The sequence below is a fragment of the Coloeus monedula genome, assembly GCF_965178545.1.
Source record: "Coloeus monedula genome assembly, chromosome: 4".
In the NCBI taxonomy this organism is placed as follows: Eukaryota; Metazoa; Chordata; class Aves; order Passeriformes; family Corvidae; genus Coloeus; species Coloeus monedula.
The window spans coordinates 2,528,365-2,552,081 of record NC_138784.1 but is presented as its reverse complement, the minus strand read 5'-3'; the positions used below and the strand labels follow the sequence as shown (position 1 = coordinate 2,552,081).

At 49.4% G+C, this 23,717-nt stretch overlaps 1 protein-coding gene across 1 annotated transcript in view; it reads left to right on the top strand.

Annotated features, from left to right (window-relative positions):
- CACNA2D4 (calcium voltage-gated channel auxiliary subunit alpha2delta 4) overlaps positions 1–23,717 on the top strand; it is a gene marked incomplete at both ends in the record, with an annotated part of 120,669 nt that overhangs the window by 85,197 nt on the left and 11,755 nt on the right. The window contains 6 exons of the mRNA XM_082281133.1: positions 12,154–12,215; positions 13,310–13,324; positions 15,743–15,787; positions 16,704–16,766; positions 22,008–22,078; positions 22,923–22,998. Coding sequence (XP_082137259.1) covers positions 12,154–12,215; positions 13,310–13,324; positions 15,743–15,787; positions 16,704–16,766; positions 22,008–22,078; positions 22,923–22,998 — 332 coding nt within the window. The remainder of the gene's footprint in view (positions 1–12,153; positions 12,216–13,309; positions 13,325–15,742; positions 15,788–16,703; positions 16,767–22,007; positions 22,079–22,922; positions 22,999–23,717) is intronic.

Genomic DNA, 23,717 nt, shown 5'->3' with positions numbered 1-23,717 from the left:
GAGCATTGGCAGGGCATGTGGGTGACCTATATTACAGAAGGGTGGGTAGCAGAGACTGCAACAGATGCCAGCAATAAATTATCAGAAAGTGTGCTCAGACTTTTCATCCCTCCCCCACACTCTCCTTGATGGCAAAGTCCTTTTCCCCTTTCTGGTGCTGAATTGCTTTAGCCTTTATCAGAAAAGCAGCAGCATGAGGGAGGGCATGGAGGACACTTTAAGGCGATTATCTTCTTTCCTTCCCCTTTCCTTGTTGCTTTTAGGATTCATGTTTTATTGCTATCACCCCATAATGGAGGGGGACAGTGGTACCCCAGCATTTAGTGACTAAAGCATGTTGTTCTATGCATGCTCCTTCATCTGCCCTTGGAGGGACAATTGACAGCAGAGACTCATAATCTGTGTGGCCTGACTACTACAGCACAAATGGCTTTAGATGGCATGGAGACCTCACCCATTCTTGGTCCCCCAACAGACCTGTTAGTTGTGCAAATTATCGATGGAAAGAGGTCACTTTGTTTCAGTGGCAGCCCCTCATTTGTCCTCTCTGGAATGCAAAAGCACTCAGAGGTGGCAGAGAAGCTCAGCAGGACTGGAAAGGTAAGTGGAAAGATCCAGTGCGTGTCACTGCCCCAGTGAGCTTCCAAGCTAAAGAGCTGGGGGCTTCATTTGCAGCACTTGCTGATTTATTAACACATGTGTTCGAGATTCATTAGTGTTGTGCTGTCACAATCAATGGAAAGCACATTTTAAATTCATACGAGAAACACAGCTGCAGAAGAAATAGTGCCCTCTGACTTGCAGTGATCAATCACAGCTAAGCAAAATACCTCATACAGAAAGCTGTAAAGTGAGTAGAAAAAGTGTAAAACCCACTTGGTCTTGTAAGGGACTATGCCACATTCCTGGCCTGGTGTGAAGAAAAACCTCACCCTTTTCTCTGTGATGTGAAAAGGTCAAAAAGCTTCTGATTTTTGGATTGGCAATGTGGGCACCTCTGAAGTGCAACTATGTTGATGGTAAAAAATGTTTCCTCCCCAGGACCCTCCAAGAAAGATCAACTTTATCCCCATTTTATGGAGGAGTAAACTATGATGCAGGTAAAACTGGCTGCTGATTTTGGCTGGCTGAAATTTCAGCTGCCTTGCTTTTGATAGTTCATCATTAGTCCACGGCACTTCCTCACTCACTCAGAATTTTCAAAGCTATCAAGTGCAGCATTTGCACTTGGGCTTGTAAATGCTCTCCTGTCCTGCAAAGAGTATTTGTAGGCCTTTTCAAAGTTACACAGAATAAAGGATTTTTAGCCAGGTTTTCCTGAAGGCTTGTGGCAAAAACAGGAGAGAGGCCAGTTTTCTTGATACCTCATTCCATACCTTAAGCAGAAAACACTATTTGCTTCCCAAGCCTCCCTGACCAATGCACAATAATGAGACTGGGAAATTCTGGAGGAGCTGGAAACACCAAGGGCATGAAGCCTCAGCAAATCCTCTGAGAAATACAGAGCATCGGAAGGGGGGACAGGGAGGGTAGCACTGCTGGGAAAGACCCAGATTGCTGTGGAGATGTGGAATTCCTTGGGAAGCTGTGGAAGCAGGTGGAGAGACCGGGATATCCAACCAGGAGTGACAGGAAAGTCCCAGCACAGTGAGAGTGCGGCATATGGAGGAGGCCCAGAGCAGCAGCAGGAGGAGAGCTGAGGGGGCAGCTGACAGGAAGAAATCCAGCCATGTGTGTGCCAGCATCTTCTCCAAGTCTTGCTGAACGCGACAGACCACGTGCATGTTTCCTCCCTGCAAAACGGAGGCAGCTGAGAAGGGAAGCGGGTGAGGGAGTGGGAGAGGGGCTCAGAGGAGGGACACGTGAGCCGACTACCCAGTTTCCTCCTCTTTTTCTTGCCACAGGGTGATGTTTTTGTTGTTCTCACACCGTTGGCAAAAATTGGTAACCAAGTGAGATGTGGAGGGGGGTTCTACATGGAGGTTGAGATAACATTTTCTGATCCAGCCGGGAACAGTTGGCTGTGGGTGGTGGCTTGTCACCAGCCCTGCCAGTTCTATTCCAGATCCCAGTTTTTCTCTTTCTCTCAGCTGTGGAGTGAAGAGCCTTCTCTACAACTTTAATTTCCTGCAGGGGTTAATCCCATGGTCAGTGGTAGCTCAGGCCCTTAATCCTTTCGCTCGGTCCCTTGACAGAAGGACTGCAGCTGCTCCTGACCTGGCAGGTCTGAGGGAGGCACCTTCTGCTCCCAGTTCCTCCTCTACACCCCACGAGAATCCTCCAGCTCACTGGCATTTAAAATGCTGCTCTCCCCTTCCTGGCAAGCCTACCCCGGGGGTGTGGGTGGGTGGTACAACCAGGAAAAGGTTGCAGGGAGAGAAGACAGCTTGGTGGGAGAATCCTGGTTCTCTGGTCCTCATTCCCATCACTGTTGTGCACACAGGTATTTCCTGCACTTCTTGGTTGGACAGTGCTCTGAATCCCAAAGGATTCTCTTTCTTGTTTTTGTTCGGGTGGTGTTCAAGAAGGAAGGTATGTATGGGCCCACATTTGTGAAGGATTCTCTGAGGGCTCAGGAATTTGGACATGGCCCAATACCTTCCCTGGGTCTCTTAGAGTCAAAGGATGCAGCAGATCTTTAAGAGGGAAGGTGCCAGCCTGTCTTGAGATAAGATATACATTTACATGCACAGAATAGTAGATGGAGGTGCATCAATTTAGCTGCAAGATAGGAAAATGTAAGTTTGTAATCAATATAAGCTCTGTCCCTGGAGCACTAGGCCAGATGTGTGCTGAACAGCATGACCAGACTGCCAAATCAAGGGGCTCCCAGATCAATACCAAGAGGCCCCTTTCACATCTTATGGGGGTCAAGGCACTTCAGCCATAAGCCTTTCTCCTTGTGATTTCTCATTCCAAAAATGAGGCAAGCTTCTGCAAGCCTGAGTGATCCCTTGCACACAAAATGCCCCACAGCTGCTTGTTTCCCATCATTCATGTCTGCATCAGCCCAAAAACTGGCTTTGCTTTTTTCAAAGCCTGCACTTTGAAATACACTGGGCCCTTGAGCTCACTGGTCTTCCTTGTGCTCGACTCTTGTTGCTCTTTCTTTCTTATGGTGAAAAAGAGAGCATGGTGATGAACTGCTGCCGCCCAGGCTGCTGAGCAAGAGAATCCCTCGGATCCCTCCTCCTTTTGCTCACTCCCCATGTTGGCTGTGCTTCCCTGGGTGCCAGACTCCCAAAATGAAACCACTGGCTGCCAGGGTAGTGGCTTGTCACTCTGGCAGCTGGAGCAGGAGGAGAGAGAAACACTGGAACAAGGGAAGAATTTCGCTAAGGTCTCACGAGGCTGTGCCCTGGGCATGTCCAGAGGGGCAGGGACCATCCATGCCTGCACAGTGCTGGGGCAGAGCACAAGATGCTGGCAGTAAAAATCCTCTCAGCTCTTATCATAAGGGGATTGGCGTCCCAGCATGCACACAGCTCCTGGCAAACCTCCCAAGGAAAGGCTGGCTCTCATCATTCCCACACCATGCATTTGTACTGGACTCTGAAGGAGGCCTTTTTCTGCCTTAGTGAGTTGCAGGAATCTGTCTCACTTGGTTCCCACTGTGGCACAAGGGTGTTGGTGCTGTCTGTAAGAGCCTGGAGTTGTTCTGCTGCCCCATTGGCCCCCATCACCTTCCCAGAGCAACCCTGCAAAGTCCACTCAAACTGGATCTGGGCTGCTGCCTTCAGCTCCAAGGGTGCCTGCGGGTCTCTGAGACACAGTTACGCTTTTTACAAGCTGGGAACATTGCCCATAGCTCAACAAGATGTGGTGACAGCTCTCACAACCCAGAGCTCCAGCCAGGATCTTGGGATGCATGTGGGTTAGCACACAGCCCACAGCCTCATGCTGCAGGGCTTGCCGAGGCTGAGGAAGGTCTGCAACTTTGTTGTGACTTCAGTTCTCTACAGGGTTTGCAGGCACAGAAGAGACGCCTTTGTGGCAAAGTTCACATCCCATCAAAATCACTAGATGGGAGTGGTGTGGAGAGCAGGGCACACCTTCACCCCTCTGCCCCTGCACAGGTCTCTCACAGCACAGTCACAGCAGCACCACACCCTGCTTTGGGCAGCACTGGCTCTAGAGAGTCTCAGCAGGAGTGGAAAGGGAGCCCAAGAGATGAGTGCCAGGGCAAGTTGCCTCTAACAGCTCATCTCCAGACTCAGGGTGAGGTCTTCCTTTTCTATCCCTTGTGTGAGAGCATGGTTCATGGGGAAGAAATCTTCCCAGCCTCCCTGAAGGGAGGAGGAGCGTGGTAGCAGAGCATGTCTTCCAAGTAACAGCTTTTGCTTGCAGTCAGTCGAGAAGTTCTGACTTGTGCGGCTTTGCTGTAAATTTAAGTCTCAGTCCTTCCTGTGATGGGCGTGGGGCATTGCAGGGCATAAATAACAGACAGGCTCTTGTTTTCCCATTCATAAAAAAATAACCAATTAACTGTCATTTTCATGAAAAGAAGAAAAAATTTGCCATATGATAAAATAGGCTTGCAAAGCCAAGGACTTTAACATGAGCCTTCATTCAGCCACTTGTGTGGATGCAGCACAGCACTGCTTACCCAACCAAGTACTGCTTCTTTTTTCACAGGACCCCATCCCATACTCAGTGCAGAGGACACACGATACTCGAGCTAACAATGAGGATGCTGTAATAAATAAGGCTATTTTTGTATGGTCAGAATTAAATATTAAACCACAGTTTTGGCAGGAGGCCACAGTCTGTACATTCCTAATTTTGCGGGTGCCCAACACAAGACCCTAGGGGCCATTTTGCAGAACTGCTGAACACTCGCAGCTGTTTTCCAAAATGCTGGCAGCTTAGCCAGCAAACCGGTACAGCCTTGAGGACTCAATAGCACTGAGAGCCAAGAGTTCCCAGGCTCTGGCCCTGCACCTGCTGCTCCTTCCCCGTGTGGCTAAAAGGGGAAGTCTCTTTTCCCTTCAAAAGCCAGGAAAACAACCACTCTGTCTCTTGCCTCATCAGGAGCATAAATCCTCTATCATCAGCTACAAGGCAACTGTAGCAGCTAACATCTTCAGAACACCACAAGACAATGAATAGTGATGTATTGCCTGCAGGGCTTGCTTGGCAGGCAGTAAACAAATAAAACAGGCACGCATTTTGCAGTACCCAAAAAAAATAACAGCCCCCTGCTTCACTCCTTGAGCACCATGTAGCCAGTACCCTGAATGAAGCAGCTCATGGAAATACAGCACGTGATCCCACCAGTCAGGACTGCAACCCCAAGCAAGTGGCACGCTGCCTCCAGTAGCGACATTTCCTAACTTTCAACTGCTTGTTTTTGCAATGCGAATAATATATTTCACATAATCCAACCCTTCACAGGTGAAGCAACTTTTCCTTCCATCTCTCGAGTCTGGAATTGAACTGGTTTCTAGAAAAAAATGTACATCTTCTTGCTGTTATCATACCCTCAGTCACAGAAAGCTTTTTTGTGAACCAGCATTTTAGTAAAGCCACAGCAGGAATAAGGTCTGTGTGACAAGGTATTTCCCTGCAGCAGGAGGAACATCCCAGAACTCCCACTCCTGCTTCTTTCCACTGAGAGCTGAGCGTGTGTCGTGGTGTAGCACGCTGAAGCATTAGCCAGCTGGCAGCAGCATCCCAGTATGGTCGTTTGAGTTATGGTTTGAGCCACCCAGGACTGGGACAGTTGTCAAGCAGTGTAAGCAGCTGCTTGTAACCAAACATGGCAAGTGAAGGAAACTGCCTGCTCTGTCTTTTGAGTCAGCAGCAGGCAAGTGCTGAAGAGTCACCGAAGAACTAGCCAGAAATGCCCTCCCACAGGTTTGAGCCTCTCCCCATCCTGTTCCAGCCTCTGTTACTCCCTGAATGCTCCTGTTGAGGTATCCTTATGGCCCCGTGCTGCTGCTGACCCTCCCAGCCCTACTGAGACACAGGTCTGCCTTCATCAGGCTTCTGTGGTGCAGAAGAGCCTAGAAAATCATTTCTGCATCAGGCTTAAAAAAAAGCCAGAGGAAGGGCAGGAAGCTGGAGTAACTCTTAAAGATACCTGAGCTGAGAGTGCACCTTGCTAGCATGTGACATTCAGTTGGCTGGAGGAAAGGGTAAAGCTATGATCTGGTATAAAAATTACGTAAGAAGGCTTCCCCCCTTTCTCTTTGCAAGCAGCTCCTTTGCTCAGGATTTACCATAGTTCCTCCAAGTGGACAGGATGCACTAACAGAGGCAGCACTGATGTCTGACAGGGAGACAACTCCCGCAAGCCTTTCGCTCATGTGGAATAATTCCCTTGCAAATGTTGTTTGCCCACAGCAGTTAGAGGAAGATCCAACCCCCCTGCTCCCCCAACAGACCTGAGTGACAAAGCTCGGAAGAAAAATTGTTTGCAATTCTGGAAAGGCTCCCTTCTCCTCACTGCTAGAAAGGTCCCTTGCTTTGGGACAAGTCGCTGAGTGCCTTTAAGGGTTCCCCTGTCTTTTAAGGGTTTCCTTCTCTAAACCCTGCAATAGGAGCTACTCCAATCCTTCCCCAAATGAGATCGTAATTTCTCTCTCCATCCTTGAGTGGCAGGTCAGACACCAGCAGCAGAGCAGTGCTGTATCCTGCTCGCTGCCATTCCCATCAGGGCTGTGCTGGATGTGGCACATTCAGGTTACCTGACAGTCCACGTGGTGGGCCTGGGACCCAGCTTGGTCATGATCAGGTTGGAGCAACAGCTTCAAATATCCTCTCTCCCCAAATCGGGAGAGCTCCAGTTTAACAAGTCTTTCATAATTAGCAGGAGATGCAGGGACGGTAATAAACTGGTCAGGCAGAGGGAGGAGGAGGGGGCAGAATGCCCTGTGTGGGATGTATGTGTGCACATGTCTGTGCATGTGTATGTATGTGCACACACACACACACACAGAGGCTAACGCTTACAGATACACCCCTATCCATAGTGCGCTTCACCTCGGCTCATTTGGGGCTCATTCTCACCCCTTCCTCCCAGTTAGGGCTGGAAAAGGCTGTGAAGCTTCTCTGTGCTGTGTTTCACCCACCCCCCTCAGTGCTGTGCCTTCCACCCAAAAGTTCAGAAATCACAGGCTCAGCCTGCAGAGATGCTGAAAGCAACTTGGGACTTATTTTTGGCTCTGCTTGTGATTTGGCATCCTTCACTTCGTGTCCTGTGGTCATGTCTGCGAGCACACACACCCACACACTTACACACATACACCCCCCCCCCCCACCCCGATCCTAAAGCTGTGTACTGAGTGCTGAACCTGTTCAATTTTGGTCCGTACTTCTCCATTTGAGGTTGTTGTTACTAAGACAGCCGAGTCCAAAATGATAGCCAGCAAAGCCATCACAGGTCAGGCGAGTGGCACCTCTCATGCTGACCCCTCTGAGAGCCCCGAGGAGGGGACAAAAGGCAGGGCTCAGCAGGAGCTGCCCGGTACGGGGTGACCCCAGCACCGAGCTCTCAGCCTCAAAGCCGCACCTGGAGCCGCCCGTGGCTCAAGGAAAGGTGCCGGTGCCATTCTCAGCTGGGAGAAGTTGCTCCCCTCTGCCTGCACTGAAACTGGACTGGAACCAGCAACCTCTGCAGCAGGTTTGCCGTTCTGCTTTACGGGGGAAGTCGCTGCCCGACAGTCTCGCACAAGGGAGCCTCCTGCACTGAGCTGTCTGGCAGACAGCGCTGCCCCTGCCTGACACTCTCCTCCCCGGGGAAGCCGCTTCCTGGGGGCAGCTCCGCTCACCGCGCTTAGCTGGGGATGGGGAAAAACGCCGAAGAGAGACGTCTTTACTTACCTCTGTCAGGCTGGAAGGGACCCTCCTGTGAGAACGGCAGCTCTTCCAGCTCTCTTGACCCGGTACAATCCCAAAGCAAATCCAGCAGAAAGTGCCTCTGTTCGCAGCTGGACCCTAGCTGGCAGGAGCCCTCCCTAGCCAGCCGCTTGCCTCGCGTGGAGGGCAGAGGAGCCGCACAGCGAGATGACAGCGTGGGAAAGGGACTGTAATCCTCCGTAAATAATAAATAGGGGGAGAGAGAAAGAGAGAGAGAGGCGGGAGAGGGAGCGACTGTGCGCGGTGAAGTGACAGCTGGGGGTACATCTGCGATGGCAGCAGCACACGCACAGGAACGCGCACAGACAGTGCAGAGGAGTCACCCCGCCAGGCAGGCAGGATCTGCTCCCAGACACCCGGAGGAAGGAGCTCGGGAGGTTTTCATTCCGTTCAACGCATCCTGGAGAAAGGGCAGCTGCTGTCAGTCCGTCTCTCTCCCTCATCCCGCCCTTGCTGCCATCCCTCTCCGCGTGCCAGGAGCCGAGGGGCTCGAGGAGGGGTGAGGAGATGCCAGGCGGGAGGAGCTCCCCACAGCCCCTCAGGAGGTAGATTGGTCAGGCACAGGTTACAAGAGAAGGCACCGAGCTAAACAGTTCCTCCCCTCCCTTCATCTCTCGCCTGCTACGGCTGATGACAATAAACTCAGGGAGAAAGGCGTCGGGATGAGAAGGGACGAGCCCTGGCTTTTGTATGGGAGCGAGGCGGGCGGCTGCAGCGATGGGGAGACAGCGGGGGCGAATCCGGGGGGCTTGGGAGAAAGGCAGCCCCTTCCCACTGGTGCTCCAGAGACGGCGGTGGGGAGGCAGCGCATCCAACAGGGAGACTTAACTGAGAGGTGCCCACGGCAGGCAGCACAGTCCTGTGTCTGTCTCCTTAGGGATTCAGGGAGAACTTGAGGGGTGCTGTTAGGAGGGGGCTGGGACGAGGGGAATGGGTGAAAGATCCACAGTTTATTCCCCTGAACTTTGTGTGCAGCAGAGAGTGTGCTCAGCCATAGGTCCGGTGCACGTGTCAGGTATGGTGACATCCATCAGTGACAGGCATTCCCTGCCCTCCCTGACATAGCCTGCTAGTACAGGGGTGCAGTAAGCAGCCAAATCCAGCCCACTGCCTCTGTTAGGATTCCCTCTGTGCTCTCCCGTGGGCTCCTGTAGCCTTCCCTCCCAAAATCAGACCCCTATCTTGCCTTTCTCCATCTTGATGAGGACCTCAGTAGCTCAGTTGCAAGAATTACTCTTCTGCTGATCTACTTAAAATGCCCCTTCTGTCAGGTCCAGTGTAATAAACAGGCCAATTTGGGCTTTTTGTTCATTTTGATTTGTCTGGAAGTTATCTTTTTAAGTAAAATTTTTAGAGGACTCAAAATTTCAGGTTACTGACTCAAGAGGGAAAATACAAATATTTCAGAAATAGGGAATGGAGAATGCAAATGGGTAGTATGGGCATGGCTGCTCTGCTGTTCTGGTACCTTCCATTTGAATCACAGGTTTTATTTAACTGCTGGACCAGCTGCCACAAAACCAGGTTGTGAATGGCAAGGTAAATCTTGATAAGCACTCTGCAGGATGCAATCTTGAGACTCGTTGTTATGCCTTTTTGTTGTGCAGCAGGCCCAAGAATTAAATCTTGGGGAAAGCTCCTTATGAGAAGAACATATGGATAATCAAAGAGAGAAGCCAGAGACTGCAGGCAGAAAGAGAGGCAAGCAGAGGATGAGCTAATGAAGCAGGCGTGCTCAACAGAGGGATGAACAGGTGGAGGGGAAGGCTCTGATCTCCATGATGAATGGCAGTGCACAGCTCCAGAGAAGGCCCACTGCAGCCATGGCTTTGCAGGCAGGGTGGGAAGTCGTGCACAGCTTGGGGTACCATATCAACACAGGGAAGCAACGCCTACCTGTGCAAGGTGTTCAGGACCGCCTGTCCTCCTGTTCTACTGCACTGCCAGGGTGCTGCAGTGGCACAGGTCTCTTGCATGTGAGTAGGAATAGAACTATTAGCCATGGTCTCTCTGGGGACTCTGCAGCGGCCACTCATCATTTCATGGACCTCAGATCTTCCCGCTGATGCAGCTTACCCTTTGCCACCAGAGCAAAAAGGCTCATTAACAATCTGTTATTCTTTGGAACAAGCACAGAGGAGTTTATTCCAGTTTTTCCCCTCTCACTTGAGCTATAGCATCATCCTTATCTCAGACTGAATCACTGCTTTCCTCCTTTCTCCTTGACCTCACCAGCAGTGTGAAGATGCCCAGATGACTGTTACTAGCACTGGGGGGGTTGATTGTGGCCTGCTTCTCCTCACCTCCCATGTCTTACTCAGGTCACCTGAATGTCTGAAAGTTTCTTACAGTTCTTGCCAGTAGCTTCCACCTTCTGTCCCTGCCACTGGCCACCAGTGCAGCCCCCCAGGTTTTCTTCCTCATCACGTTGCAGGCAGCTCTGTCCAGGCTGGGTATGTGCTACTTATGCCTCCTGGGCAGAAGCAAGGATTTACAACCAGGGGCTAAGATCTCTCTGAAGAACAATTTGAGGCCAAGTGTTCCCACTGGCAAAAACATGAGCCACTGAGTAAGTGCATTGCAAGGTTAGTTATGTAGGTATTGACTCCTCTTCAAGTCTCATGAAAACTATATGTCCTGGGTAATGCTCAGTCCCATTGATGTGATCTGCTGTGAGAAAGGGAATGACTCTTTCTTGAGATGGTTTGGAAGGATGAATTTATTTAAAGCGCCGTACCAAATCGGGTGCGTGGGCCTCATGGGACTCAGCAGCAACAGCACCGCTTGCCTTCTGTCGTGGAGTGCCGGTTTGTCAGCAGGGGCACCAAGCCAAACCATGCCTGCCATAGCCCTGCTGAAGCATAGGAATCTCACCCAGGCCAGACTCAGCCCTGTCCTTCCTCCTTTGTTTGCATTCTTTGTCTTGTCTGGTTTGTGCTCTGCAAGGCTTAGGGCAATGCAGCTCCACAGGATCATTCCTTTCCCCCTCAGACAGGCAAATTCAGTTTACAGCAGGAGAGCTGGATAAGAAATGTGCCTCTGATACATGGGATTTGTAAGATGTACCAGCAGCAGGAATGAGGCAAGGACACTGGTGTAAAAGACAGAGCCGATGCCAGGTGCCAGGGTCTCTGTACATGCGGCAAGAAAATACACCATTGCATACTCCAGTTTTAATTCATAGCCATCTGAATTAGAGCATCATATCATACCGTTAGCTTAAAAGCACCCACACGGCATGATTCACATTGAAAGGATCTGTTCCCCCCTTTGACGCTCCTTCTAATTCAGAGGAAATCTGTAGAAACAGCAACATTTCATCCGCCTGATATTGGTGGTTGTGAAAAAAGGCTACAGATCTCCCTCCCTGTATTTCTTTTTCTCCCTCCCCTTGCACTTTATATTCTATTTCAAGGTCCTGCTTGAGGGTGTAATTCCTCCAGAGCTCTTGGATTCAACTAGTTGACACACAGCCCAGTTGTTCCCCATCACCGTGCCAGGCTATGCATGACTGCACTGGTTATTGTGCGTGCTCATAGGCAGCCTACCCAGGGACAGCCAGCTTGTCCTGTCAGGGAGACCCTGCACTGTTCCTTCTCCTCTGGAGCTATGCCTTAATTCAGGAGCATGATGCTGGGAATAGAAGAGAAATTAAGCCACGAAATTAGGACACACTTCATTAGGAAACACACACACACAGAGTGCTGCTTAGCTCACCGTGCACTAGGCTGGGAACAGGTAACAAATCACTATTCATAATCGACACTTTCTGTCAAGTGGCATTCATAATTCTGTGCTTTTGTAGTGGCTTAGGAAAAATCTAAATCTCTGTGGTTCCCCCTTGAGACAGGTGGGTTTTCAAATTAATCCCTTCCTCACTGGCCTACTTTATTTCTGACTGATGCTGCGTGGTATAGGAGTTGAGGCTGGGGCGATCACAAACATCCATTCTGGCCGGGCAAAATCTGAAAAAGACAAAGGCAAAAGCCCATGCCACATTGGAGGGCTTTTGGGGGATTTGTTTGTTTGTTAATTTGTTTGTAGCTTCATGGTGTTTAGTGTGAGGGAAATCTCAGTACCTCAGTACAGTCAGTGTCTCCTTTCCCTCTCCCTTGCTAACCCTCTGACTCTCACGTGGCGGTCTGACTCAGCACTTATCATTCACATTTGGAAGCAGGTTGCAATTGTGATTTCCATCCCATCACCTTGGGCAAATATTTACTCCTATTTTCCTGACTTGTATTTGTCTTTCATGCTCCTCTTTTGATCCTCCCCTCTTTTTGTTTTCTGCAGCGGTGGGTGTGCAAATCAAGCTGGATTTGCTCCAACGCAAGTTTTGGATGGCCATGCAACAGGTAGGAGCATCAGCAAGCATGTAGAGAGACAATTTAATGCTCTTCATCAGCAAGGTCGATACTATGTTACATCACATATGAAGGCATTTTAAGGAGGGCTCTTGTGAAATTCATATTAAAAGATTTATGAAGTAGATTAGTTTGAAGTCACACATTTCTGTAATCCTTTGACGGCACTAATGCCGTGTGAGCCATGAGTCTGTTCTGCAAATGCCGTGGTGACACTGTCAGCATCCTGGCCTGGCATTAGCTCTGCTGCATATGACACATTTAATTGTGGAAATATGCTTGTGCTCATTCAGCCTTTCAGAAACCTCATGGAAATCTGCGATTTTGGGCACACAGCAAAAAAATCTACTGCCTTCTCTTATCATCTTGATAATGATAACAAAACACTACCAGCTTGCCAAAATAAAAATTATTTGCCCCAGGGATAAGCATTTGGTGTTGTCCTAATATTAGATACTCTTCTGGACTGAGAGAAGTGGAATAATTAAAACAACTCCCCCAGTCTGAGGAGCAAGAAAAATGAAACACTTTTCCCTTACCACCCAGGGGCTTTCTCCCCAGGCTTTGCATTCAGGGAGGTCTTGTGGAAGGGTGAGAGTGACAGGACTGTAGCAGCCCACAGCAGAAGTGGCTCTCTGCTGTCAGGAGAGGGAACTCATCAGACAGGGGTGACAGAGAAGATGGGAGGGCAGGAAGCTGCTCTGTGGAGGCAGGAGCATCCTCACGGGTGGGAGATCACATAAACATAACCTGAGCTAAAAGGATTTCTGCAAAGCACATGAGCTCATCCTGAAACAGCAGCAGAGAGATTGGTTTTAAAAACCTGCTGAGGGCCGTACGCAGAAAGTTCTCACACAAGCAAGCCCTCATGGGTGTTAGGTGAAGCTGGGAAGCCTTATTAAAGCAGGTGAAGGAGGCCTGTGTGCCAAGTGGCTGCGAGCCGTGGCCCTGGTAGGTGCTGGTGTGGTGTCCCAGGATTGACCGCCGTTTGACAGAGGAATGACTAACAGATTTTGTTTTCTCTCTCTCTCTCTCCTGCCTCACTGATGCTGTGCTGCTCTGGATGTCCACGCTGTGCCTCCCAGCCCAATGACAGTGATGTAAGTAGACAAAAGCTGGGGACAGGGAGGCATCCTGGCATGCCTCGCTGCAGCTTGGCTTCCTAATTGTGTCATTTGTGTGCCAGCATATTATAGGCACTGTCCCTTGTCTGTAGTCACTGGAGAGGGTCCAAACCTGTCATAGGCTGTGTTTGTCTTCACAGTAATTAAGTGTCTTTGGCAAAGCTCAAAGTGCTCTGGGTCACAGAGACCTGACCAACAGCAGGAGGATGCTGTGAGGTAGGCTGGTCTCTGAGGAGGGAGCTGTGCCCATGAAGCAGCAGATGTGGTCTCAGAGCAACCAGGGAGGACAGGCTCAGTTCTGCCCCCATCTCAGGGGCCCCCTGCAGGCTGCCCGTGCTCTCAAACCAGGGTCCTTGCTGTGGTGCTGCTGCTGTATGGCCAGTCCAGCACCAGGCACTGTTGGAACTTCTCCAGGTCTGGAAGTGCAGTGGCAGTGAGACTCAGCCCTCACACTGCTGAGGAGGATGTGTGAGACACCAGCCCTTCTTGTGGAGAACCACTGTGGTTCACCTGGGTTTCTGTTCTGATATCTGAACCCTGGGCTCTGTATTTGTTATTCCCCAAGGCCATAACTGTGGTTTGTTGTGACCATGTTCCTCTGCTGACCAAAGGAAGGAACCTGCCAGGGTGAAGTGCAAGGCCACCTCTAGGAATATATCCGGGGAAACAAAACAACCATGTGCTGTTTTGTGGTGAGGCAGGGGTGAGATGATGCTTGCAGCTGTGGATAAAGGAATGTTTTTAAGCTATCATCCCTAGAGTCTCAAAAAGCCAGCTGGATTCAGAGTGTGAACAGGTGATATTGCAAAGCCGTGGGACTTGAAACAAACTCAGGCATCTCTAAACCTCCTCTGAAGTTAAACAGAGGGACAGAAAACTGGTTTTGTTCTGCAAAACTCAAGAGCAGAAACAAATTCTAACTGAAAGTTGCGATCTTGTTGTGGTCTGGAATGGCCAATTTACCTCTTGTTACTGAGAATCACCCAGAAAGGGGGTTGGGTTTTATGTCTAAGGGTTTTGAGAAAATAGTGGGTAGCTGGCTGAGAGCAGACAGGCTGTGTGCTCTGCCAGTGTCCTTCCTGACCCCAGAAAACCTCTGGCAGGAAGGGGACTCCATACACAGAAATGGCAACACCATGTCAGCTTTCTTCCCTCTGCTGCTGGAGAAAATAGTTTTAAAAAATAACACAAAGAGACAGACACATGCAGCAAACTCTGAACAATTATGAAATCAATAAGCACCTGAAGGGCTTTGTTACTCACCACTTAACCCCTCGTGTCCCCACCCCGTTCAGTGTTGTGAAACACATGTCAAGTCCAGTACGCAGAAATTCTAAATGAAGCAAATGGATGGTGCCTTGGGCTACATGTGCACCATTCACATCCTATTTTATCATTAGCTGTCTGGAGAATAAAGAAACCAACAGCAACAACAACAAAAAAATCCCTGCCTGAGAAGAACCCTGATCTAAAATACCATACTATGTTCTGAGTCTGGATACTGACAGATGCTGAAATGCATGCTGGTTTCTCCCTGGTGCACAGTAACCTTTGCTTTCGCCCTTTCTTTACAAGTGCCACCTCTGCTTGGAGTGCACAGGTCCTGCTGGGAGCATGTCGGGGAGGCAGGTGCAGGATCTGAGCCCTCAGGAAAGGGGATGTTGCTCATAGAGGCAGGAGTTCGAGTGGCTGGCTTGGGTACCTGTGCATGCTGTCGAGCTTGTCTTGGTGGAAATGCCAGCTGAATTGCAGAGCTGTCTGGGATACTGGTATGGAATCCTTTAGCCCAGCAGTCCCAAGGGTGAGACAGTAAGATGAGCTCATGCCATGTGTTGAGGGATACACCCCGTGCAGGTAGCTCAGGGTGCAGCTGCAGGTTGAGCTCTGGGAGCCCCAGGCAAGAAGCCCTGAACTGGCACTGACCCTTTGCACAACAAAGGGCACCACAGGGACATGTGGGACAGCCAGGTGTCCAGCCACCTGGAGGCACAGCAGGAGCAGATGTCTCACCAGGACGACCCCGGACAATCACACGCATAGACTGTGAGGGTATAAAAGCCCAGTTTCCTTTGTTCAGGGCCCCTCCTCAGAGGCACCAGCTTGAGCTCTTCCTGTGTTGCTGCACCACGAATAAATTGCTTTAAGGTTCTGGATCTCTGAGACTCTGCTGTGGGAAACCTGGAGTTGAACCAGTAAGGAAAATTTGTCTGGGTGTGAGGGTGGGGTGTATGGGGAGTCAGGAGGGGACCCATGGGGTCACTGGAGCTGCTGCTGCCTCAGTCCCAGCAGTGAAAGCCTCTGGTGGTGGGAGTGGGACTGCCAGAGTGGCTCCTGCATGGTCAGACTGGGAAGTTTCCTCAATGCCATGGTTAATTCTCTGCTTTTCCTTCCCAGTGCAGTGCCTTGGACGGTGCCTGTCCACTCAGCTGTCAGGATGACGTAAGTTGCCTCGGTTTCTTGTCTGTGAGGGGTGTGATTGACCACCTGCTCTGTGGAGATCTCGGTCTCCCCAAAAAGGTATTGCCTGTTGTCTCCTCATAAGAGGTTGCACAGCTGGGGCAGGACCTCATACTAATGAAACAAGTCTGCAGTTTAGGTCTTCCCCACAGCAGGGCCAGGGCAGAGACATTGGGATTCCAGCCAGTGACTCTGAGGAAAGTCCATCTCCTTTAAGTCTGTCTCCCTGGCATCCCAGCTCTTCCCAAAAAAAGTGGCTGTCAGCATGACATGCGTGCTGGGCACCTCTCTTTGTGTTTATGCTTCTGCTGCAGCCTTGTTCTCAAGAATATTTGGGACAGGAGCTCCTCTGCCCTGAAAAGTGAGATCACCGGAGATTTTTTGTTGTGTGTTCATGCAGGATTTTCTCTGCCTCCTAGTTTTTCCCTGCAAGACCTGCGGGTTTTCATCTAAATTCTGTGCCTCCATTTCCTGCTTTGCAAAGTAAAAATAAGATCAGTGCTGATATTCAGTGGTGGGGAGAGGGTTATTTCATGAGTGGTTATAAAACTCTGAAGTCTGAAGATGGAAAGCATTAGATACCATATTATTAAAGAGAAGAGCACTCCAGATATCCTTTCTCTTCCTGAAGGATGCCTTGCCTGAAGTGTGGCTCACAGCCTGCTAGGCCTGCACAGAGCCCTGGCAAGAGACAATCTCTGTCACAGCTCAGGAACTCAATGCCTCAAAGTGGAGGCAGAAAGGGAAAAGAATGGTGTAAAACTCGTGGTAGCCGAGCTGTGGGGCTTGGCATGGAAATGCTGAGGCTGTTGCCATCATCACAAACCCACACTGCTGCATCCTGAACACAAACAAGGAAAAAGCCATCTTTAATATCGCTTCTCTTTCATCTCTGCAGATTCTGAACTGCTTCCTCATTGACAACAACGGCTTTATACTTGTTTCCAAAATACCTGAAGAGGTAAGAGAGCCTAAGAGAAGGAGGAGAGTGGGGTCTGCTTGTTCCTGAATAACCCACCAGAGCTGCTTAAAACAAATGAAGTTCAATTGTGTAATGAGGGTGGCTGTGGTGTAATTAAATTCAACTGTGCAGTGAGGGGGAAGGCTCCCAGCAGAGTGACAGCACATCCTAGGTGAGGAAGGAGTTTGCAGTGATAAGGAAGGAACTAGTCAAAATATCTTTTGATCAGAAGAAAGGAAATTAGACTCCTTTCCCTTGGCACAGATGCTATTGAAAGATGATCTGAGACAGTCCCAGAAGGCAGGCATGGGAAGGGAAGGGAAGGGAAGGGAAGGGAAGGGAAGGGAAGGGAAGGGAAGGGAAGGGAAGGGAAGGGAAGGGAAGGGAAGGGAAGGGAAGGGAAGGGAAGGGAAGGGAAGGGAGCAGCACTTTTGAGTGTTTCTGAAGCCAAAGAGGGTGTTCTTCAGGAAAGGAAACTGAGGGGATAGTAAGAGCAAAATGCTAAAGGTGAAAAACAGACAAAAGAATTTAAGCAAATTGGAAACAGGAACACGCCTAAGGAACTGCAGGGTTTACTGGACTTGCAGAGGTGAAAGGAGCAAGGGAAAAGGCTCAGAACAGAAATAAAAACAAGGTGTGTGGTTCCACAGCCATTTCTAGGGAGCTGAAGGGTGCAAGTTTGATGTGACATCCTGTGCAGCTGGGTAGAGTCAACACTAGCAGCCACTGCACAGTTGAGCTACACTTTTCTGTTCTCTGATAAATTCACCACAGAGCTACTTGTTTCAAAATAATTAAACCCCACAGTTCTGGGCGTCAGAAAGTGATGAATGGGAACAGTCTCATAAACTACAGAGCAATAAGTCAATAGTAAGAGTGGGCTTAGACAAGAAATGGGAAACAAAGGGGTTTTGTTACTGACAGAATTGTGGAGTTTCATTAAAATTGCCATTGTACTGGAGTTAACAAATGCAGTTTGGGTATTTCCAAAAGGCAGCATATCCAATCCCAGAAATTACTTTCTTCAAGATGTGACAAACAGATTGAAATGGAACTTAAGGTAACAGAACTCCTGGTGGATGTGATTGGCACAAGCAGCACAGCTTCCAGAAGGAAGAACACTTACCAGCTAAGTTCTTTGAAAGTGTGACAAAATCAGGAGATAAGGGAGGCTAGATAACCTACTGAATTTCAGTTCTCCTCAGCCTTGAACAGAGTCCCTTACAAGAAGCTAGTGAAACAATGAAGCATGAAGTAGTGACATTGATCTCAAAGTAGCTGGGACAGAAAAGAAAGAAGAATTTTTAGATGGTTATTTAGATGGAAAACATCAGCTGTATGAGTCCCATGGTTTCCCACCTGGACTTGGGTTGGTTAGCATATTCAGAATGGGCTGGCAAAAGAAAAGGTGAGACTGTGCATTCTGCAGGCACTGCACAGTGAGTTCAGAGAGGCCAAGATAAGAACTCTTGAGAGTCACAGAGCAAAACCAATTGGCAAAACAGAGGCACCAGGGGGGATACAGATGCCAAGGGGGGCTTATTGCAAGCCTCTTTTGTGTGGAAAAGTGAAAAGTGCCCCACCCAGCACACTGAATGGTCTGGTAGAAGTGTCCCTTCAGTGACGTGGTGTGCCAAAAAACAAAAAAGCAAATAGAGCTTGAAAAATAAGGAGGAGAAATGCTGTAAAAGTTGTATTGGCTCCCTCCTCTGGGAGGCCAGGTCCTACTGCGTGTTTGGGGTGGGCTGGTGGTCTTAGGAATGGCTGTTTTCTCCTCTGACCCCCATGGCATTTTCAAAGATGCTTTATTGAGTCCTATGACATGTGTCCATCAGTGGAGACAACTACACCCTTTAGCTACTCTGTCTCCTGTGTGTCCTCAGCACTGCCCTCCTGGGTTCTGCCTCTGTATTTTTTCCTGTATCTTATGGAAAATAGGTTTTTCCAAAGCTCATGTCTGAAAGATCTGACTAACAGAAACATGGCATTATAGTGGATTTGGGTAAATTATAAACATTATCCACATGCCTCCAAGATCAGGCATTTTGGCAAGCACCAGAGCTGTCCTCCTCCAGCTTTTACCTTCCCTGACCTCAGAAAGTTCACCACTGCTTTTCTTTCTGATTTCTTTATCCTATTGCAGTTACTGTTTTTATTTCCTGATGGCACCATGAGTGTCCACACCCTTAAACCCTACAGGGAATTCAAGACAGCAGCATTAAATCAATATCCTGGGTTTCACAGCTTTGCCACCTGGGTATTGCTGCATGGGATCACTTGCTGCTATGTGGCCTTCCCTGCCCCATCCTCTTCCCTCAAATCATCCTTTAACATAATGCCAAAAAAAAAAATCCCATACCTGGATTTTTGTGGGTATTTTGGTTTTTCTGCCTGCCAGAGCTGCCTGCTGCCTGGGTGACCACACTGGAAATCAGAGCAGCTTCCTGCAGGAACAGGGCAAGGACAGCGTGGCTCCGGCTGTGCTCTCCTCTGCCCTTGGGATGGGGGACCAGGATGGGGGATTGGCTCTAATAACCTCTGTATGAAGGCAGCAGGAAGCTTATTGACAGTTGGAAACCACCATGGAAAAGGAACTCAGGATTTTAATGAGTGACAGGTTGGAAGCTCCCTGCAGGATTACTTGGGAAAGAACGGGTAATCTCTTAATTCAAGCTAATCTCCCCATCCAGTCTCATCCCAGAGGGAGCAAAGAGTTAAAATGCAGGAGAAGGGAGTGAGTGAGGACTAGATGTTCTTGGGCTGGGGAGGAAGGGAAAATAAGAGGCAGAGTCAGGCTGTGCTGCTGGGAGGGCTGCTCTGCGTTTTCTGCCACGTTCGTTGTGGCCCCACAACCACCCCTGAGTTTTTAGCTGCCTCTCGCTGCCAGTCATAGGCACAGCTGTGGATCACAGGCCTCGAGCTCCCTCCGCCTGCTGCATCCAGATGTTCCCTCGCTCACTAAACCTCTTTTTCTAGGATTGCTGCCTTCTGCCTGAGGCATTTTGCAGAGTATGTCTGCAAGCTCTGCCCAGGTGGGACTCCGGGGCAGGCTGCAGGGAGGCAGCTAAAAGGTCAAGATGCCACCAGAGCTCAGAGCTTGTGGAGAAGCAAGGGCTGGCTCTGAGCCACGCAACAAGAGGCTGCCTGCCTGCCCACAAAGCTGGGCACTTTGGCAGATCCTGCTTGTCCACAGCTTCTGAGTGTACAAAAAGTGTAAATTGCTCAATAAGCCAGCAAAGCACGGATGCATGTGAGCAGTGATGTAGCTTTTGAGTCACACGTGTGCCTGGGTTGCATCTCCTTCCTGTGCACAGCCTGCACATGTGCGCTCAGCTGCAGGGGGTGTGGCACAGCGTGTGCCGCGGGCATGGCAGAGCAGGGCTGCGTGCCGTGAGCCTCTGAGATGGCAAGGGCCTGTGGAAACTTGCCCAGAGATGGGAGTCAGGAGAAACCCAGCAGAGGGCTGCCTGGGAGAGCAGCAGTCACTGGAGGAAGCGGGGTGTAGTGAGAGCTGCTTTACAAAACGTTGCTCCAGTACAGGACCGCGTTGGTTTCTGCCGGGTGATGCTTTTCTGTGTTACTGCCTGCACAGGGCACCTGAAACAGCAGCAAGCTCTGAATGTCTGGTTTGGTGTTAGAGGCCAGTTTGCTGATGCCTTTCTGAGCACACTCCCTCAGCCATACTCACACTAATAGCTCCTCATTCTTACACCTATACAGATGATGTCCTACATGGAGAAATTTGGTCAGACATCAGCATCTCTTGACAGGATGGGCCTCATTTACAAACCCCCTCTCCTTGCCCCACTGTCTGCAGCTTTCACTGTGTTAAATCCCACTGCTCTGGCTCCTGCTGGGTTTGCAGACTGGTATTAAATGGAAGCAGCTGGCCTCTTCACCACCCTAATCAGATTGAAAGAGCGGGGGAGGTGAAAAAAGTTAGTGCTTGCTCAGGCACATTGGATTGCCTGAAACGATTACAGCCTAAATGTTCAAAGCGGAGTTGAGTATCAATTTGGGTGATTGATACACAGCAATGTATGTGAAATACAGTGAAATGACTTCTAAAGCCTTTTGGGAAAAGGCTCATGACCATGTAACACTACTGTTAGATGATTACCATGCGATCTTAGGTAAATCTGCCTAAGGTTCGGGCTTTGCTTGTGAAAATGTCCCACTCAAATAAATGAAGTCATCTGTCATGTGCTAATACGTGCTAAATGACTGCTAGCCCATCAGTGGATAAGCAAAACATCCCAGACTATAGGAATGCTTCCACAACGCATGGGAGCTATTTACTCTGTCAGGACCCATGAGCCAGGAAACAGAGAGAGGACAGCTCATATCTGCACTTCTATTATTTACAAACATTTCATTTACTTGCCTGTGAACAAAGCAGTGGACTTGACAGGTTTGAAGTGTTTTTGCAATACGTTTGTCATGGTTTAGTAATCAGGAAGGCCAGAATTGTTTGTTTGAGGAAATGTTTAAAGCAGCAGTTACCAGATTTGAGATCGGGTCCATATTTGAGGTTATTCACTCTGAGGCGTTCATGGGACCAGAGGGCCACAAGCTCCACCTTTAGTTGAGGCATGCAAGGGGACTGGGGGGTTGTTTTTCCCCCCCAAATGCAACTTAGTTCTAGCTATGCCAGTGCACAGTATGAAAGCTACAGGGGTGGGAGGGTTCGTGTTGTGTTGTTTGGGTTACTGCCTGCTCAGAACTCGCACAGCAGCGAGTTGTAAAATTGTATTTGCTACCTAAATAAATCCGTATGTCACAGTCATGCATGGTGGGCCAGTTCACCTAGGGCAGCAGGAGAGCAGAGGTTTCCAAATCCACTGTGGCCACGGGTAGCAGAGAGGCTCAAATGGAAGACTCAGGCATTCAGATCCAGACAACATGGATTCCCAACAACCCACAGGAGAGTCCAGGCTTCCAATGATTCAACATGCCTGGGTCTCTGCAGCTTGAGAGTCTGCCTTTTTCTGTCACAAGCTGCAGGGACTTACGTGGGCTAAATCATTTCCACGCGTGGTCGGAATGGTGCAGGATGCCCAGCTGGTGATGGGGGAAGTCCTCCCTCAAGCTTTCCAGCCAGCCAAAGGACAAAGCCTGGCATTGCCTCCTTGCAAAAACCCTGGTTGTGTACAGCAGGCCTCCAGACAGACTAGATCAGCTGGAGCCATCAGGCATTTGGAAAATTTTGCTTATTCTGTTTTTCCCTTTTTGTGCTTGCAGACTGGAAAATTTTTTGGTGCAGTGGATGGCTCAGTGATGACCCAGCTGCTAAACATGGGCATGTTCAGGCGGTAAGTGGGGGATCTCCACACTGTACTTCTTGTTCTCCGCTGGTGTGTGGGTCAGAGCATATTGGTCCCTCTAAGAAGCACTTGAGCCGGGGAAAATGCACATGCTGATGATGCATGTGACTCTCTTGCTTAGACACAAGAGCTCCTTTAGCTACCTGCCCCCTCTGCTGACTCGCTCAGCCATCGTCACCACACACACTGTTTCTCCTCATCTCTTGCTCTTCCACCTGCTGCAAAACACAGAGAGACAGAAAATTCCAATCTCTGTGCGGCCAGAGAGCAGCTGCTTCTCTGTCTTTTCCAGGGCAAGATGTTATGGGAAGCATTTCTTGGCATTTTGGGTGCAGAAGTGCTTCAGTTCCTCCTGCCACTCAGAAAGCCTTTCTGTGGAGTGGTTGTCTGAGAGCCCACAGATGCAGCATTGCAGCTGGCTGACCATGTTTCTCTCTCTCTTAAAAATACCTCTGTTCATCTCTCTCCACTCCCCCAGCCGATGTCAAAAGAGAGTTCAGAGTTTCAGTGGCTTGAAAACAGGAACTAGGGGGACCTGAGGTAGTTACAATTGTAATTCCTCTGCTTCACAGCCTGGTTTACTCACTGTCTGAAATTAGGGACGTATTTCCTCCTGTACTGACCCAGTTACATTAATCCAGAGCCTGTATTTCTTGCTCTGCAAGATCCAGCACTGGCCAAACAGCAAAGACACATGTAAGCAGGTCACTGCTTTACTGAATACAGGAAACAGTTCATACATGACATTTTTTGAGAAAAAGCTGACGTGTCTGTCCCATGGGCGGCTGCATTGCTTGCTTTTGACTGCTTGCTTGTTTTGTTTTGCTTGCAGAGTGACCATGTATGATTACCAGGCAATGTGCAAGGTGCCCTACCACCACCACAGCGGCGCCCGGCCCCTGCTCAGCGTACGTATCTGTCACCGTGCAGCCCTCCCTGGGCTAGGCCTCTCCAACATTCCCCAAAAGACTTCAGGAGATGTTTGCTGTCAAGTGATGGGAGTGTCCAGACTCACCTCAGGCAGATTCCTGAAGCAGTGGTGGCCAGTGATGGTGGTTTCCAGTGTGGCTCTCTATTGCCATATAGGATCTCACTGAAAATTGGAAGGACCAGGGAAAGGACAGGAACTAGACGATGGCAGGTTCTCCTAAAAGCCAAGGGATCAGCCAGCAGCTGAAGTGAATAGGAATGCTTTTACAGGGCATGGTTTACTCAGCAGCTCAAGAAGGACAGTTGCACTTTCAGGGAGCAGAGCATGTGGGGAAAACTGGCAGTCCTTGGGAAAGGAAGACTGAGCCTGGAGCAAGAGAAAGAGTGAGAATGCTGGTAGCCCAGGGAGCAAACAAAGCGTGAAGGGTTTTACCAGTACCCAAATGCAGCCTCTCTTAATCTAATCCCACTACACCTTCCTAACCTTGCCTCAAACAGGCAGAACAAAGGAACTACTCACCACTTAGGCCACTTCAAACTACTTGACACAACTCTAATCAGAGGTGTGTTCATTATTGTTATGATCCTTTGATACTGGAAGGAGTGCTGGAAGTACTCCTTACAGCGTGACATTGTAATTTTTTTCCAGTAAAAGAATTTTCAACAACATACTACCTTTTCAACAACATTTTTAAGA